Source organism: Heptranchias perlo, chromosome 19 (assembly GCF_035084215.1).
Source record: "Heptranchias perlo isolate sHepPer1 chromosome 19, sHepPer1.hap1, whole genome shotgun sequence".
Lineage (NCBI taxonomy): Eukaryota > Metazoa > Chordata > Chondrichthyes > Hexanchiformes > Hexanchidae > Heptranchias > Heptranchias perlo.
In genome coordinates this window covers 15,818,808-15,835,195 of record NC_090343.1, presented here as the reverse complement: position 1 = coordinate 15,835,195, position 16,388 = coordinate 15,818,808, and the positions used below count along the sequence as shown (strand labels likewise).

General features: G+C 46.0%; 1 protein-coding gene across 2 annotated transcripts; it reads right to left on the bottom strand.

The window, feature by feature from the left end:
* Window positions 1-270: 270 nt before the first annotated feature.
* On the bottom strand, window positions 271-16,246 carry LOC137335188 (glucagon family neuropeptides-like). 2 transcript variants are annotated; one of them, XM_068000381.1, is made up of 7 exons: window positions 16,133-16,246; window positions 15,877-15,962; window positions 14,872-14,991; window positions 13,930-14,034; window positions 7,757-7,882; window positions 3,149-3,231; window positions 271-1,327 (listed from the first exon to the last, which is right to left on the bottom strand). In XM_068000381.1, exons 2-7 carry the CDS (start codon window positions 15,954-15,956, stop codon window positions 1,320-1,322), a joined length of 522 nt encoding a protein of 173 aa, XP_067856482.1. In that variant the 5' UTR covers window positions 15,957-15,962; window positions 16,133-16,246; the 3' UTR covers window positions 271-1,319. The 2 variants fall into 2 exon arrangements, with proteins under 2 accessions (XP_067856482.1, XP_067856480.1); XM_068000379.1 differs by having other exon boundaries at window positions 7,757-7,885; window positions 16,133-16,242.
* Between the last annotated feature and the right edge of the window lie 142 nt (window positions 16,247-16,388).

The following is a 16,388-nucleotide window of genomic DNA, read 5'->3' as shown; positions in this document are numbered from 1 at the left end:
AGCCTAAATTATGTATTCAAGTCCATAGTCGGCTTGAACCCACAACGTTCTGACGCACAGATGGCCGTGCTACCAACTGGGCCAAATTGACAAGAAATTATTTTAATTCTAGTTCATCCTTCCAAAAAAACATATCCAAGGATTTCTTTTGACAGAGTATTCAAGGGATGCTTAGAGAATGTAATCTTTTTCCTCAAATCTAGTTTCAAAAAAATTTGATACCATTCATTCTACAACATGATGTTCAGTTGTGTAACAAGGAGAGCAGCGTGCTGTTTGGAAAATATATTCAGAATGCATTTATAAGTACATTAAATAGACAAATACAAGTCAAATAGTAAATGCATGCCCTATCTTGACAATTTAAGGCGTGTGCTATTTCATCGTAAAACCATACGGATTTTTCTTCAGGCAGGTTGTGATTAATTGCAAATGAAACTATGACAATTAAAATAAATTGCATTTTTAAGCATGTATTGTAAATAGTATTTGCAAGAATTACATTTAAGCTTGTATATATTTGCACTATTATTTAGAACCAGTTAACTCCTAGGTAAACATACATATGGCCAATTAGTGTACAAGGAAACCTGTCCATTGGAGCAGGATGTTATTGATGCCTCATATTTTACATTATTCCAGTATTAGGAAATTTGGATATATAACCAGATTTCCGTTGGACTTAGTCACCACATTAAGCTTATGTGGGTTTCTTTAGTTGTTAAGAAGTCATAGTCATTATCAATTACAGTAGAGTGTTTCTCAGTGTTACCCACTTAGAATAATCTCAATGGTGACTCTATACAGCAGGGCTCATTACATACAGTCTTATATTATCATTCTGGGAAGAGCTATTCTGATTCAATAAATGGTGTTTAAATGTATTATTAAATTTGACTTTCAAGTACAGCAGTAGATTGTGTAATTAGTCCCATGGTTTGCAAACACACAATTTCAGCCAAGAATTTGACTATAATGATTCAGCCATGCACACAAAATGAAAGAGAGACTTGATGACAGCCATGAAGAACAATATAACAACAATGGTGTTAACTGTGGTGTTCTTCATGAATGTTGGTGGTAGAATTTAATTAAGAACAAAAGTAAATGGAAGAGAAATATATGACCCTACTAATCAATTAAGGTATAACTTAAACATGATATCACAATACAAATTTCTATACCAAAATAATGTTTACTGTCAACCCTCTCAATAAATTTAGTACACAATACTGTGCGTCAAAAATAAATTTAACGAAGAATTTCTTTCTGACAGGAAATTTCGGAACCATTAGGGTGGAGAATTGTCACTTCTTCCATCAGTTATCTGTGAGAAAAACAAAGAATTTAGTTTACTTTATATTCCAGTAATAGTATATTTCTATTTGGATGAGATATTATGGCTTAAGATTTAAGGTGAACATTTTTTTGGTTAGCTGGGTATCTGACACATACAGAAACATAGGATCTTCACTTAAAAATTTCTAAACTGGGCTACTAAGAAATCCACAAAGGTTGAATTTTTGTTTTTCCAATATGGAGCGCGCACTCTCTCGCTGTTAGGTAATCGGGGTATGATGTCCCAAGTCCAGAAAGCTTAGGTCCAGGTTTGCAAAAGCCAAGGCCTAGGGACCCCAAGCCTACACAGAGGTACTGCTGAAGGTTAGGCAGCTAAACCAGCACACTTTACTAGCACAGATCAGTGGTAAGGTTTATGCTGCTTGTCCCACCGGGATCATTCTGTTCATTACAGCATTGTCTTGCAGAGCCATCTGGAATCAAGCAGGACAAATTCTAACCCCCATGACAGGTTTACCTCTACAACCCCATTAATGAACCAAGCTAACTGGTCATTCTTCACAGTGCCCTGGATTACTGTGGACATGTTTAGATCAGATATTGGATTACTGAGTCTGCTGCAGAGAGTTGGCTTGGTTCCAATCTTCCAATGTCATTGTGAGCCAACTTGATCCCAAGGAGGCCCTATTCATCTCCCATCCCACTCCCTAAGGTTTGCTGTCAGATATTAGTCTTTTGACAACTGAGATGCACAGATTTGAGCCCCCGCTAGGTGGTCAGCAGGTAATGGGTAGGAGCACTATGGTGAGCAGCATAACTCGCCATAACATGTGCGAATACATTGTCACCATCCTCCTAGTGACAGCATGGACTAACATCATTCCTCATCAAAAAGTGGTTCCAACGGTTAGAGGTGCAAAGCTTCGGCAGCAGTTGATTGTCTCTCTGCAACCGAACCATGGAAGGCACTGGACCCTGGATCCTAAATATGTGCGTGCTCTCATAACCAGCCTCCAGGGAATGCTTTCTAGCCAGAGTCATCCCATTTCTCAGAATTTACCCATCAGTTGAGTGGATATCCACATTATACATGGTGGGAGGACATAGACAGGACTGCTTATGATGTGCCAACCACCTTGATGTGCTAGATGCCAAAGCGCAATGTTCTGCACTAGGCTTACTGATCACCAACTCTTTACTTCAAGGAACTGTGCTTGCTGTGAAGCTGACTACCCCTCCAGGGTGCTGAATGACATTCAGTAAAGGCTAGAACTCTCCCTCCCTGCAACCATTTCCTTTTATTTGCCATAAATCCGTCTGACAGTATGACCCTAGTTCTTACATATGGGCCAAAGAAAGCCATTCCAATGCATGCCTAGGAGTTTGAATCAAGTTTAACGTCTTGAAAACAAACAATTGTTGACTCAGTGGATGTGTATTCATGTATTGAAAGCCATACAGACCAGAAAATTTCCAGGCTCAATCCTTAGTCAATGCTGAGTTAGCTGATTGTCAGTAGGCAGCAACGGATGCTTCATTTGTATTTGTTGGCTTCAAAATTCCAAGGAAGAAAATAAACTAGGGTTCCTCACTACTATTCAGTGGACCCTGCTGAAAGTTTATGTGTGGACCCTGAGTGATACAGGATGGGTACAGTTGCCCCAACATTCAAATAGCCCACTGACACTTACCGTCTAAGGTCACCCATGACAAGTGTACACTTGGTGAAGTATTTTAGGGCTGCTGTCATCCATGGAACCGGACTCCACCAGGAGTCACTGTCTTCAGACAGGGAGGTGAGGAAATTGAATGCGGAAGAGAAGAGTAGTTTAATAGCAAAATAACTCACCGTAAGTGGGATTGGTACTGTAATCTGCTTCCAGGGCTGCAGCAATGTCCTCTGGCAGCAGCCGCATATTTATATTTTCAAGTCTGTGATAGATCACAAAACATTTTCATCTCCAATCTAATTTTTAAAAACCTTAAACCTAATCCTAACCCTGCTGGTACTTTTTATTTTGCCTATGTTATTGATAAGTATATGTGATGTAACAGTGATCATTGAGAGTCTGCTTTTAGTCCTGTTCCCTGTACTGTTTCTGAGTAGAGTAGAAATAGAGTATACTGTAGGTAGCTGTGAGCAGATATTTTTCTCTCTCCTTTTTTGACCAGTTTTCTCTCCACCTCCTCTCCTGAAAGTGTTGACTCCCCTTGCTGGGGTACATTTCTACAAAGGACCAAATGGTCATGCTTCATGCATGAGCCTAGGTGGAAAGTATCAGCAAACTATTTTAGCGTGATGGACAGACACACACACACATTTTTGTCCTGTATGGCTGAGCTTTAACAATTTAACCATTGGGAAAGTGGAAATTATGTTTTAAACATAATTTAAAACTTGTTTATAAACTTATATCAAATATATTATTAAAATAATTTACTTGCAAAAATCACTAATGCATATAACAACAAATAGGGTCCTATACCATAAGGTGGAGGGATGTATGTGAAGCTGGGATCCTGGGTTACAAATCCTATGAATGACCTTTTTCTCTCTGTCTTGCTCAGTATAGGCTGATCTTCCATCTTTGTAGAATTAAGCTCCCAAACTGGAGAGCATGACATCTTTATGGGAGAGCAAGATAATTCATCATTCTAGTTTCATTAGAAAATTTTAGACGCTCCTATAAGAAAGGAGTTCCTTGCTTTCATCCGACTGTTTCAAAATATCTAATATTATAGGATACTCTTTCTATTTACCTAAGCGATATACTTTTATCTGCAGATTTTCCCCTACTTTATTGAAAGCACTGACTCTTGGTAGGATATAGTTCCATGGGCATTGGCAGTCCTCTATCACTTCAATCTTCATGTACCAACCCAGAAAGCGAGTATTGGTAGGCTATTTGAGCATGGGGGATACCCAACTGACCCCAATTCACCTGATGGCCACACAAATGCACTTTTCCAGAAGGGATCATTGAATTTCAACCTCGAATTAGAGCCATGGCTGATTTTCCCCTCCTTATCCCAGGGAAACCGAGACTAATTGTAATGTCCCAGCTGCTGTCCTGACTAAAATCAGCCAGCTCAGCAAAAACTAGGAAGCTGAAACTGTAGTGAATAGTGAGGAGGATAGTGATAGACTTCAAGAGGATATAAACAGGCCAGTGGCATGGGCGGACACATGGCAGATGAAATTTAACACAGAAAAATGCGAGGTGATACATTTTGGTCGGAAGAATGAGGAAAGGCAATATAAACTAAAGGGCACAATTCTAAAAGGGGTACAGGAACAGAGAGATCTGGGGGTATATGTACACAAATCGTTGAAGGTGGCAGGGCAGGTTGAGAAAGTGGTTTAAAAAGCATAAGGGATCCTGGGCTTTATAAATAGAGGCATAGAGTACAAAAGCAAGGAAGTCATGATGAACCTTTATAAAACACTGGTTTGGTCACAACTGGAGTATTGTGTCCAGTTCTGGGCACCGCTCTTTAGGAAAGATGTGAAGTCCTTAGAGAGGGTGCACAAGAGATTTACTAGAATGATTCCAAAGATGAGGGATTTTAGTTATGTGGATAGACTGGCGAAGCTGGGGTTGTTCTCCATGGAACAGGGATGGTTGCGAGGAGATTTGATTGAGGTATTCAAAATCATGAAGGGTCTAGACAGAGTAGATAGAGAGAAACTGTTCCCATAGGCAGAAGGGTCAAGAACCAGAGGACATAGATTTAAGGTGATTGGTAAAAGAACCAAAGGTGACATGAAGAAAGCTTTTTTTTACACAGCGAGTGGTCAGGATCTGGAATGCACTGCCAGCGGGGGTGGTGAAGGCAGATTCAATCATGGCCTTCAAAAGGGAACTGGATAAGTACTTGAAAGGAAAAAAATTTGCAGGACTGCAGGGATAGGTTGGGGGAGTGGGACTAGCTGGATTGCTGTTGCATAGAGCTGGCACGGACTCGATGGGATGAATGGCCTCCTTCTGTGCTGTAACCTTTCTATGATTCTATGAACCTGGAACATTCTGGTCTATATAGCTTAGTTCTACACTGTCCACAATAGAGCGATATGATTTTCTATTTGTCTTGTATTATTAGTATATGCTACTTTCTAGTTGTCTTATGTATCAAAATCAATAATCTTTAAGTAGCAAAATTAGAGTTTGTGCACATTGTGTTAGGAGTGAAAAATGACACTTATCAATACCACAATAAAAATAAAAAATGCTGGAAATACTCAGCAAATCAGGCAGCATATGTGGGGAAGGAAACAGACTTAACGTTTCAGGTGAAACATTGGGCTTCATTTTAGCACCTGCTATCGGGTGCGTTCCTGGCGGGGGGGCTCCGAAAATCGGGGGATCCCGGAGTGGGTCCAGAACCCGGCTCCAACCCGCCCACTTCCGGGTTCCCCACAGACGCGCCGACGTGCGCGCGCAGCCCCCGCATGTGGGAATCCCGCAGGCAATTAAAGCCAGCGGGATGCCACTTGACAATATTTATCTTGGTATTTCAGGTCATTAACAGACCTGATTAAGGGATTATGTGAGGAGGGGTGGGATTTTACAAACAACTTGGACTGTTTCCCATACTGTGGGAAACACTCCCAGTTCAAATGGATGTGTTGCAGCCATCAGCCTGTGGCAGCTGCAAAGGTCCATTTGACAGGTGGTGGGGGGAGACACTCACTCATTGCAGGAGGCCACTCTGTCACTTGGGACAAAGTTTGGCCTCCACCACCCTCCTCCTGACAAGAAAACTGACAAACTTGCACACTTACCCCGGGGTCCAGAGGCATGTACCTACCTTGCGGACCCCCTCAGATGTACATCTTCCGGATGGGGGCCGCCGTAGCTGCAGTCATGACCTCCTTGGAGGGTGAACAGCATCACCAGCCTCGCTGTCCACCTCTGACACGTGGAGCTCCACAACAGAGTGCTGTGACACATCCACCTGCACAGCAGGAGGGAGGGCAACCGCAGAGAGAGATGCGTCGCAGAGGACGCTACCCTCGCCACAGGGTCCACAGACCGAGGCTCAGCTTCCTGGACCTCTGAGCAGCAGTGCACATGGAGGCTCAGAGTCACTCGACATGTAGTCGTGGACATCCGCAGCCTCCTTCATGCCGAGCTGCTCCCGGTTGGCCCAAGCACTATCTTACCTGTCGCTGTCAAAGTCACCACTGCCCTCAACAACTTCTCCTCCGCATCCTCCCAGGGTGCCACCGGGGATATCGCCGACGTCTCTCAGTCGTCTGCACAAAAGAGCCCTGCAAATACACCTACACCCACTGCAGTGACACAATGGGTGGCATCAGTTGTGGGTCTTCATTGTGATCCTCAGGAAAGGGCATTATTGCACAAACCAGACAAGATTAGCAAAGACGTGGCAGTAGTGGTGCCAATATAATATGTAATGTGAGTTGGTCAGAAATTCAATATAAGTAAAAACCATGACAAACCCTCAAACACCCTTGTGCATCCCCTTCATGCTCACGACACGTTTGCCTTACGCTTCCTACTGCACATATGTGATGCATGCCCTGTGGCTGCAGCACAGGTTATGGCAGGTTGAGTGAGGCTGACCGTGAAAGAGATGCACGAGAGTGTGAGTATGAGATAGAGCCATGAGATTTTATGAGGATTGGGTTGAGTGGTCGTGGCGGGATGAGTACTGGCGAGGTGAGTAAGTGCAGGTAAGATGAGGATGAGCTTTGAGTGGGTATGAGGGGTGATGTGACAGTAGTGTTGGCAGTGCAGAAGGAGATGTGGGGTGGGGGCGGTGATGTGGCAGATGGAGTGTAGGGGAATGAGTAAATGTACTCACTTTGGATGACCTACTTAGGTCATTGGAGCGACTCCTGCACTGTATGCAGGTGGGCGATATGTTGGTGGTGCAGGTGACCTCCTCTGCCACCTCGAGCCAGGCCTTCCTGGAGGCAGAGGCAGGCCGCTTCCTCCCGCCCGCCGAGGGGAAGATCTCTGTCCTCCCCCTCCTCCTCACCCCATCTGATGATACCTGGAGTGAGGCATCATTAAACCTGGGAGCAGCCTTCCCCCTGGGCTGCTCCATGCTGTAATTTTTTCTATTTGTTGCAGCATCAGTCAGTGGAGGACTGCCCCTTTAAATAGGGCTCCTCCAGCTGACAGACTTTACTGCGCATGCGCAGTCTGCCCGACGCGCAGATCAACAGTGAGGAACCCGGAAGACCAGGTAAGTGGATCCAATTAGGCTGCGATCGCGTGGGGGGCAGACTGATTTCACCGGGCGTGTTACCCACACGCCCAATAGCACCCCCCCCACCCTGCCGCGAACCCGCAGCCCTGGTAACATCGAGCCGATTAACTCTGTTTCTTTCCCTGCCGATGATGCCTGACTTGCTGAGTATTTCCAGCATCCGCAGTATTTTGCTTCTGACTTATCATTGCCAATTAACTTGACCTATTAATTATACCTTTGATTGCCCAGAATTGCAGACAAGTATTTTCTAATTGCCATCTGCCGCTGGTATCGAGCGTAGGTATCTGTAAAGATGTCATCAGTGTGCCTCTTGGCTAAGAGTTCAGGCTCTTCCTCAAGACTACTATCATTATTTAAAAAAGACAACATTATTCCCAAATGTTATTATACTTTAGAGATAGTGGTTTCAAGTTGTGTTACTTAACTTACATAACATACATTAACATTTTTCAATCTCTTAGCAAGGAAGGACCTAGAGGCTATTACCTACATTTTTCATCGTCTGCAGACGCAGACACAAGGGGCCCGATTTTAGCACCCACTATCGGGTGCGTTCCCGGCGGGGGGGGGGGGGGGCCCCGAAAATCGTGAAAACCCGGAGCGGAACCGGATCCCGCCTCGATCCCGCCCACTTCCGAGTTCCGCGCTCGGGATGCCACTTGACAGTATTTATCTAGCTATTTCAGGTCATTGAATGACTTGATTCAGCTGTCTTATTAGGAAGTGTGGGATTTTACCTTCAACTGAGACTGTTTCACATTCTGGGGGAAAGAGTCTCACTCCAAACGGACGGTGGGGGGGCGGGGGGGGGAGACCCTTCAGCAACGCAGGAGGCCACTCCGTCACATAGGGCAACGCCTGCCCTCCACCCCCCCCCCCCTCCAAGCCAGAAGATTCACCGACGTGGAACCGCAGCCCCAGTGCGAGGAAACACCTACCTACCGTGCACAACCCCTCAGACCTACACCTGCCAGATGGGGGCCGTTTCAACATCCTCGGAGGACGAACAGCATCACCAGCCCCAGCAGCCTCGCAGTCCTTGCCATCCGCCTCAGCGACGTGAAGCCCCCCCAACACGGTGCTGTGGCACACCCACCTGCACAGCAGGAGGGAGGGCAACCGCAGAGAGATGCGTCGCAGGAGGCACTACCCTCCGCACAGGGTCTACAGACCGAGGCTCAGCTTCATGGACCTCTCCGAGGAGCAGTGCATACGGAGGCTCAGAGTCACTCGCCAGGTAGTCGCCGACATCTGCAGCCTCCTTAATGACAAGCTGCTCCCGGATGGACCAAGCAGCATCTTCTTACCCGTCGCCGTCAAAGTCACCACTGCCCTCAACTTCTTCGCCTCCGGATCCTTCCAGGGTGCCACGGGGGACATCACCAGGGTCTGTCAGTCCTCTGCACACAAGTGCATAAGGCAGGTCACCGATGGGTTGTTCCACAGGGCCTCGCACTACATCAACTTCGCCATGGATGAGCGCAGCCAGATGGAGAAGGCGGTTGGATTCCATGCTGTGGCTGGCTTCCCACGGGTGCAGGGTGTAATCGACTGCACCCACATAGCAATACGGGCACCTCCACATGAGCCAGGGCTGTTCATCAACAGGAAGGGGTATCACTCCATGAACGCCCAGCTCATCTGTGACCTCCGCCAGCGATTCCTACACGTGTGCACCAGATACCCCGGCAGCTGCCACGATGCCTTCGTCCTCAGGGAGTCCACCGTCCCGCCCCTCTTCCACGCACCCAACACCGGCAACGGCTGGCTCCTCGGCGACAAGGGGTATCCCCTGCACACGTGGCTCATGACACCTCTGAGGAACCCCATCACCGAGCCGCAGCGTCGATACAGTGACAGCCACATTGCTACCAGGTCTACAATTGAGCAGTCCATAGGGCTGCTCAAGATACGCTTCAGGTGCCTTGATCGTTCTGGGGGAGCGCTCCAATACATACCATTCAGAGTGGGATGAATCATAGTTTTCTGCTGTGCCCTGCACAACATGGCCCAACAGAGAGGGGTGCCGCTGGAGGAGGCCCCATCCACACCCGCCACCCACATTGAGGACGACAATGAGGGGGAGGGGGAGGGGGAGGGGGAGGCGCGCGAGGATGAGGAACGACCCATGGGCCAAATACCGGCTCACCGGGATGCTCGCCAGGCCAGGGAGGCACTCATATGTCAACGGTTCTCCTAGGATCAGACAGTCTGAGGCGTTCACATCTCATCACGTGCACAGACGAGGGTCCATACCAGCCCCCTCCACAGAAGAGTGGTGCCAGTACTCCTGCACCCACTGTAGTGTGCCCAATGGGCGGGACCAGGTGTTCGTCGTCATGATGGACTGCACGGAAGGGACCTATTGCACAAGCCGCAGAAGAATGGATGAGAGGTGGCAGGAGTGGTGAGAACGATTGTATTTACTATGTACTTAGTGAACGACTAAACAAAAACATTACAAATTGACAGACACCCTGGTGCATTCCCTTTGTGCTTATAACACCCTTGGCTTACGTTTACGGGAACCCCTACGTGGTGCTACCCCTGTGGCTCCAGCAGAGGTAGTGGCAGGTTGCTCCTGTTCGTGCCCTGACCGGGTAGATGCTTTGGGCCCACGCCCCCTGGGTTTCGGTGCCCGTGAGGGCACCTCCACAGACTGCTCCTCCTGCACCTGTGCAGGGGCAGACTCGGCCACCTGGAGAGGAGGCACCATTGCGGGTACTGGTTGAGAGGGGGGCAACGGGTGAGACGTGGGGGCACCTTGAGTAGCGTCCCCGCTTCCATGTCCCCGTTCACCATCATCCCTCTCGTGGCCTCGGCCCACATCACCCCTTCCACCCTGCTGGACGACAGTTTGGATGGCATGTGTGAGGCCTTGCAAGGCCACCTCTAGTGTATCCGTCAGCCTGTTTATGGCGGCAGAATGTTGCTCACCCTGAATCCGAACAGCCGTTGTCAGGGCCTGCATGGACTCGATGTTGAGCTGTGCGTGACGCTCGAGGGAGGCTAGCCTGTCCTCCACCGCAGACGTTCCCGCACCTACCCGCAACACTATGTTGCCGATACCCTCCTGTACCTGCGCCACCAATGCCCGCATGCAGGAGTTGGACTCCTCCATCACCTGCGCGATTGTGGACAATGCATGTGGCACCTCTCCCAGTACCTCGGCAATGTGCTGGTGCCCCTCGACGACTCTCCTTTTGACTGGTGGCCCCCTGGGTTCAGCATCTGGGTCCGGCTGAGCAGAGCCTGGAGAAGAGTGCTCCCACCGATGCGGACCCTCCGCGGCTGCCCCTGCCACCAGGGTCTGCTCATGCTCACACGTGCACGGTGACTCACCATGTGCAACCCCAACTAGTTGGCGAGGGGGACCCACCGAGGTGTGTGTCTCTGCGCTGGTGGATGGTTGGCTCATGTGACGATGCATGTCCTCTGAGGAATCGCCCTCCTCACACACGGCGCTCGCAGACGGCCCTGCAAGAGAACAGAGGGCAATATCAGGCATGTGCACAAACGTTGCGGTGCGGCAGATGCCAGGTGATGCTAAGGTCATTCGCGATCATGAGTGCTGAGTGTCAGCTTTCCTTTACCGGCCGTTTCTGCAGCCCCAGACTTGCCATCCGCCACGGAGAGGCAATGTTGCGTGCGGCTGATATCCAGCGCCTCCACCTCTGTGTCCGTCAGTACCAGCAGGTGTGGCGGGCCCCCTCCGGTGCGGTCCCTTTCTCTGGCGTTCTTGCATCTCTTCTCCTGTCAAGGCAAAACACAGATGCGTGAGTGAGTGCAGATTGCATTGTGAGACGCCTCAAGCATCGGTGTGGGTGGGTTGAGCGTGGGGCAGATGGATGGGAGGATGCGTGTGCCACATGCCCATCCCATTGCATGGGGATTGGGGTGTGTGGTAGTGTTTGAGTGGGGACAGGGACGGTGGGTACGTGCAGGCACGGCGAGGATGGTAGTTGAGTGGCTGTGAGGATTGCTGCGGGAGCGCTGTGGTGGCTGTGCAGAAGGGGTTGTGAGGTGTTTGGTGTGATGTTGGAGACGGGTTGTGGGAGGGTGCGTTGGTGTACTCACTTTGCCGGACCTAGTGAGGTCATTGAATCGCTTTCTACACTGCACCCATGTCCTGGTGGTGTTGGCCCTGCTGCTGACCTCCGCCGCCACCTCTGCCCATGCCTTCCTGGTGGCGGAGCCAGGGCACTTCCGTCCGTCAGTCGGGAACAGCGTGTCCTTCCTCCTCCTCCTCACACCGTCCAGCAGCAGCTGGAGCGCGAGGTCCGAAAACCGTGGTGCAGCCTTACCCCTGGGGTGCTCCATGGTGTGATGCCTCTTGCTTGAAGCTGGAGGGGCTTTGGTGGACTGCCCCTTTAAATAGAGCTCCACCATCGCGCGAACGTCAATGCGCATGTGCAGGCCGCCGGCGCGCAGCTGCGGAGCGGAGAACCCGTAACCACGGCTTAATGGCATCAATTATCCCGCGATCGCGCGGGGGGTGCACTCATTTAGCCGTCCGCGTTTTCCACGCTCCCGCCGGGAACCCGCACGCCTGCTAAAATCGGGCCCAAGGTAACTAAACCATGTTTCTCTTTATAAAGCACTACGATCATATACTGAATATATGTATTATGCTGAGTAATGCATTCAGTCTGCAGTGAAATACATACATTATACACCAAAGCTACAGCTACACTATATAAAAACTATGTACATTATATATTCAAATAAACTCAATTTATACTGAAAATGCGATTGCATGTACACCATATAGTGAGATGAATTGTTTTCATTCTGCGAGTGAAAACATTTAGGCTACAGTTTTCTCAAAGGAATATGCTATTTTAATGAGGGAACATTGAAGAAAGGCAACAAATGTTTTGTTATTTTCCAATGAGTAGGTGGCCTCCTTATTCTTTCCACCAAAATGCACCACCTCACACTTATCAGTATTGAAATTCATTTGCTATTTATATGCCCATTCTGCAAGTTTGTTAACATCTTGTATTTTGTCTCAGTATTAACTATACCTCCCAATTTGGTGTCATCCACAAACTTTGATATTGTACTTCCGATTCCAAATCATTTATGTAAATAGTGAACAGAGGTCCCAGCATCAATCCCTGTGGAATGCCACTTCCCACATTCCGCCAGTCTGAGTAACTGCCTTTAACCACTACACTCTCTTTTCTGTTTTATAGCCAGCTTGCTATCCATTCTGCTACTTGTCCCCTGACTCCACATGCATTGACCTTAGTCATGAGTCTACTATGCGGTACCTTATCAAAGACCTTTTGAAAGGCCATGTACATCCCATCTCTTGTCTACTTTTTCTGTTACTTCAAAGAATTCAATAAGGTTGGTCAAGCATGACCTTCCCTTTTGAAACCGTGCTGACTATTCTTTATTATAATTTTGGTTTTCAGATGTTTACCATTACATCTTTGAATAAATATTCCAACATCTTTCCTACCACCGACATTAAGCTAGTTAGTCTATAGTTCCCTGGATTTATTTTATCTCCCTTTTTGAATATAGGAATAACATTAGATGTCCGCCAGTCCTCTGGCACTATTTCCTTTTCTATAGCTATCTATCTATCTATCTATCTATCTATATACACACACTAGTGCCTCGGTTATCTCTTCCCTAGCATCTTTGAGTATGCCCCATAGATGCAATCCATCTGGACCCAGAGTCTTATTCTCTCTAAATTTGTCTAGTTTATCAATTATCTCCCTCCCTTCTATCTTAAATGTCTCAATATCCTTTGTGATCTCTTCTTCTAATGTCATTTCCACCTTGTTAGTCTCCCTGGTAAAAACTGAGGCAAAGTAACTGTTCAATATTTCTCCCATTTCACTGTCATTACCTGAGAGTTTATCCTATGCATCCCTTAGTGGCCCTATTCCTATCTTAATTTTCCTTTTGTTATTTATGTGTCTACGAAATGCTTTACTGTTTCTTTTTATATTCTTTGATAATTTCATTTTCTAATTAACTTTTGCCTTCCTAGTTGCTTTTTTGACTTCTTTCCTCACCTCTTCGTTATCCCTTTTGTCATCTATATGCACAATGAGACATCGGAGTATTCCAGGACACTTTGGATGTCTGTCATTAAGTTACCATACTATACCATATACTATACCATACATAAATTGAAATTAATATTTATGTGGATATAGTAAAACACATTGGATTTCAAAATAAAATGTCGACGTCATTAATTTTAACGGGAAATTTCTTTTGATCCAATATTCCCTGGAATATAGCTTGAGGAAATTACCACCACAATATTAGGTGAGAGAAAAAAATCTAAACTGAAGAGAAATTACAACAACATGACTAGTTACAAATAAAACTGATCAAGTTGGAGAAATTTTAACTCACCCCAATCTTTTGCCCATAATTGTCTGCAGGAACTTTCTTGCCGAAATCTGGCCGAGGACCTTCCTGTAGGTGTTGGTGAATACTGCGTCCGCGTGTCTTTCAGTTCTGAATGTATAAATAAACATCAAAGATTCTTAAAGCCACATTCAAATTATTGAACTTACAATAAAATGGACATAAGTTTTTTTTTAAAGTCATCTCCATGCAACAAACAGACCACAATCTGGGGACCATTTTAATGCCTTTTTCACAATGTACTTTATGATCATTGCCCACGAGATCCGAAATGGGGTTGAACACAGCAGCATTGTAACTGAGGCTAGATTTTATAGCAACAAACACACACAGTGGTCGGTGTTTATGTTGAAACAGTGAAAGGAAAAGTGCATCGGATGGAAAACTGAGGTAATCAGAAGTTCTCGGTAGAAATTTAAGACTAAATGATAAATGCAAACTCCATTGGCACAACCAGGGGAGTGAGAGACAATTTTGTGGGGGCATAGGTAATGTCCTACTGGCTGCAAGTCCCAGAATTGCCCCTCACCTCCTAACTCTTTATACTCTGTCTCTGATACACAGATGCATAGACATTGAGATAGCCCAAAAAGCTGGACTGTAAGAATGAGGAAAAGTCATTCAACCAGAGTTTGGTAATCTAGAAAACACTACTGGACATAAATAGCAAACAGCAGAATATACTTCACAAGATGTTGGAAGGAGCGACAGTTCCTCTGTATAATGAACTGATAAACCCGTTTACGATTTGGTTACACACAATAGAGGAAATCTACCTCAAGCACTGAAGGATCTGAATGAATATAGGGTGAAATGATGAATAGCGCAGTTGGGTAGAACGGATGTTAAATACACAGATGTAAGTATAAATGTGTCTATTAAAATGCATTGTCAGCCCACAAGATGCAAAACAATGTCAGAACTTACCGTTTCCCGGTGGAGTCCAGGGCGGACTCATTGCCCTCGTAGACCTCTTTGGCTTGGACAACGCCGCTCTCCTCCGCTGGGGAACTAAGCAATCTCCCCGGGGTCGACCTGTTTTCAAATCTACAACCAGAGACAAAGACGCGTGAACTTCAATCCAGCACAACATATATTAACTATACAAAGAAGGCTATGAATAGCAATCCGTAACGAAGTCTAATTAAACTTTGAAGTCTAAATTATTAAAATCACCAAACAAAATGTGATTGTGCATCAACCAATTATGTAACTTTTTTCTATTTGTGTTGAATTGATTAATTATATCCATGTTTTAATACGGTAGGGATTCAAACCGTGTATTTTCCCATCTATTCAGATATCAATAAGAATTGAAAAATTGTGTCTGAGTAAGAGATGGGACAATTATTATATTTTTAGTATTTCCTTTTGTATTCTCCATTCAGAAATGTTATATTGTTTTCTCGATCTTGCTTACATTTCTGGAGAGGTCTTGCGGTCGACTGTTAAAATGATCCCGTGACCAGTAGAGTTTTATCCCCAAAGAATACACACTTGTTTGTTTGACAACCTTTAATTAACTTTCGCCGGTTCAGATTGTATAAAGCCCGCGACAAAACCAGTAAACGCAGGGCGGCGTTATCTAGAGGCTGTACAATAGCAATATACTAATAATATATTACACTGAGCTGGAAGGGAATTATACGTTGTGACTGGAGAAACAAATCATCTATTATTTTTATAACGTGACATAGTTTTAATGAAAGTGGGATGTTTCCAATTCAAAATGCAAACAGATTTAAGTCATGAAACTTTGTAGATAATTGAACTCAAATCACTCAGAGTGATATTTAAGGTGTCAATATTCTCTCCAATACGCTTAGATTATCTTGTAGGAGAGGTTAGGTGTTTGTAAATAATTCTATAGAATGCTATACATGTGGCATTGACTTACACAATGTATAGTACAACAACTATTATCAACCCCACCTTAATGCTGGATACACCGGTGAACATACTGTGTGTACGGTAAGGCAATAGAACACCAGGAGGGAGGCTTTGTCCAGCATTATTGCCTGTTACACAGAAGAAACGGTAACATACATGAATATATTCAAAACAGTACCGAGAAATAAGAAAATGTTAAAAATTACATAGAATTGTCAAAACCTTGACTAAAAAGTTTGATTTTTGTCAGTATATATTAAATACATAATGTTGAAAGTAGTGGTACAACATAACTTACCGTTGTGGTTTTCGGTAATGAGACGGCAGATCGATTCCAGTTTGCTACTGCTGGAGTGCTCGGATGTTATCAGGTGCTTTAAAACCGGTTCCCTTCACAGCTGAATTTATAGTGCTGCCGAAGCCTTGCAATCGTTCAGCAATCAAAAGCCCGGCTATATCGGGGAGGGGGGAGGGCAGCGCCCCACTGGTAATATGGTACATACTCCCACCCAATAGGCGTCTCGATCCCGACTTGAAGTGCAAATAGCATCTTA

Excerpts from the sequence above, each read along its gene's own strand:
- LOC137335188 (XM_068000379.1), bottom strand. The coding sequence starts at position 15,956 with ATGCTGGACAAAGCCTCCCTCCTGGTGTTCTATTGCCTTACCGTACAC. Across the intron at positions 14,035-14,871 it reads CTGGACTCCACCGGGAAACG|AACTGAAAGACACGCGGACG; the intron begins GTAAGTTCTGAC and ends TTATACATTCAG. Across the intron at positions 3,232-7,756 it reads GCAATTCTGGGCAATCAAAG|ACTTGAAAATATAAATATGC; the intron begins GTATAATTAATA and ends GATCTATCACAG.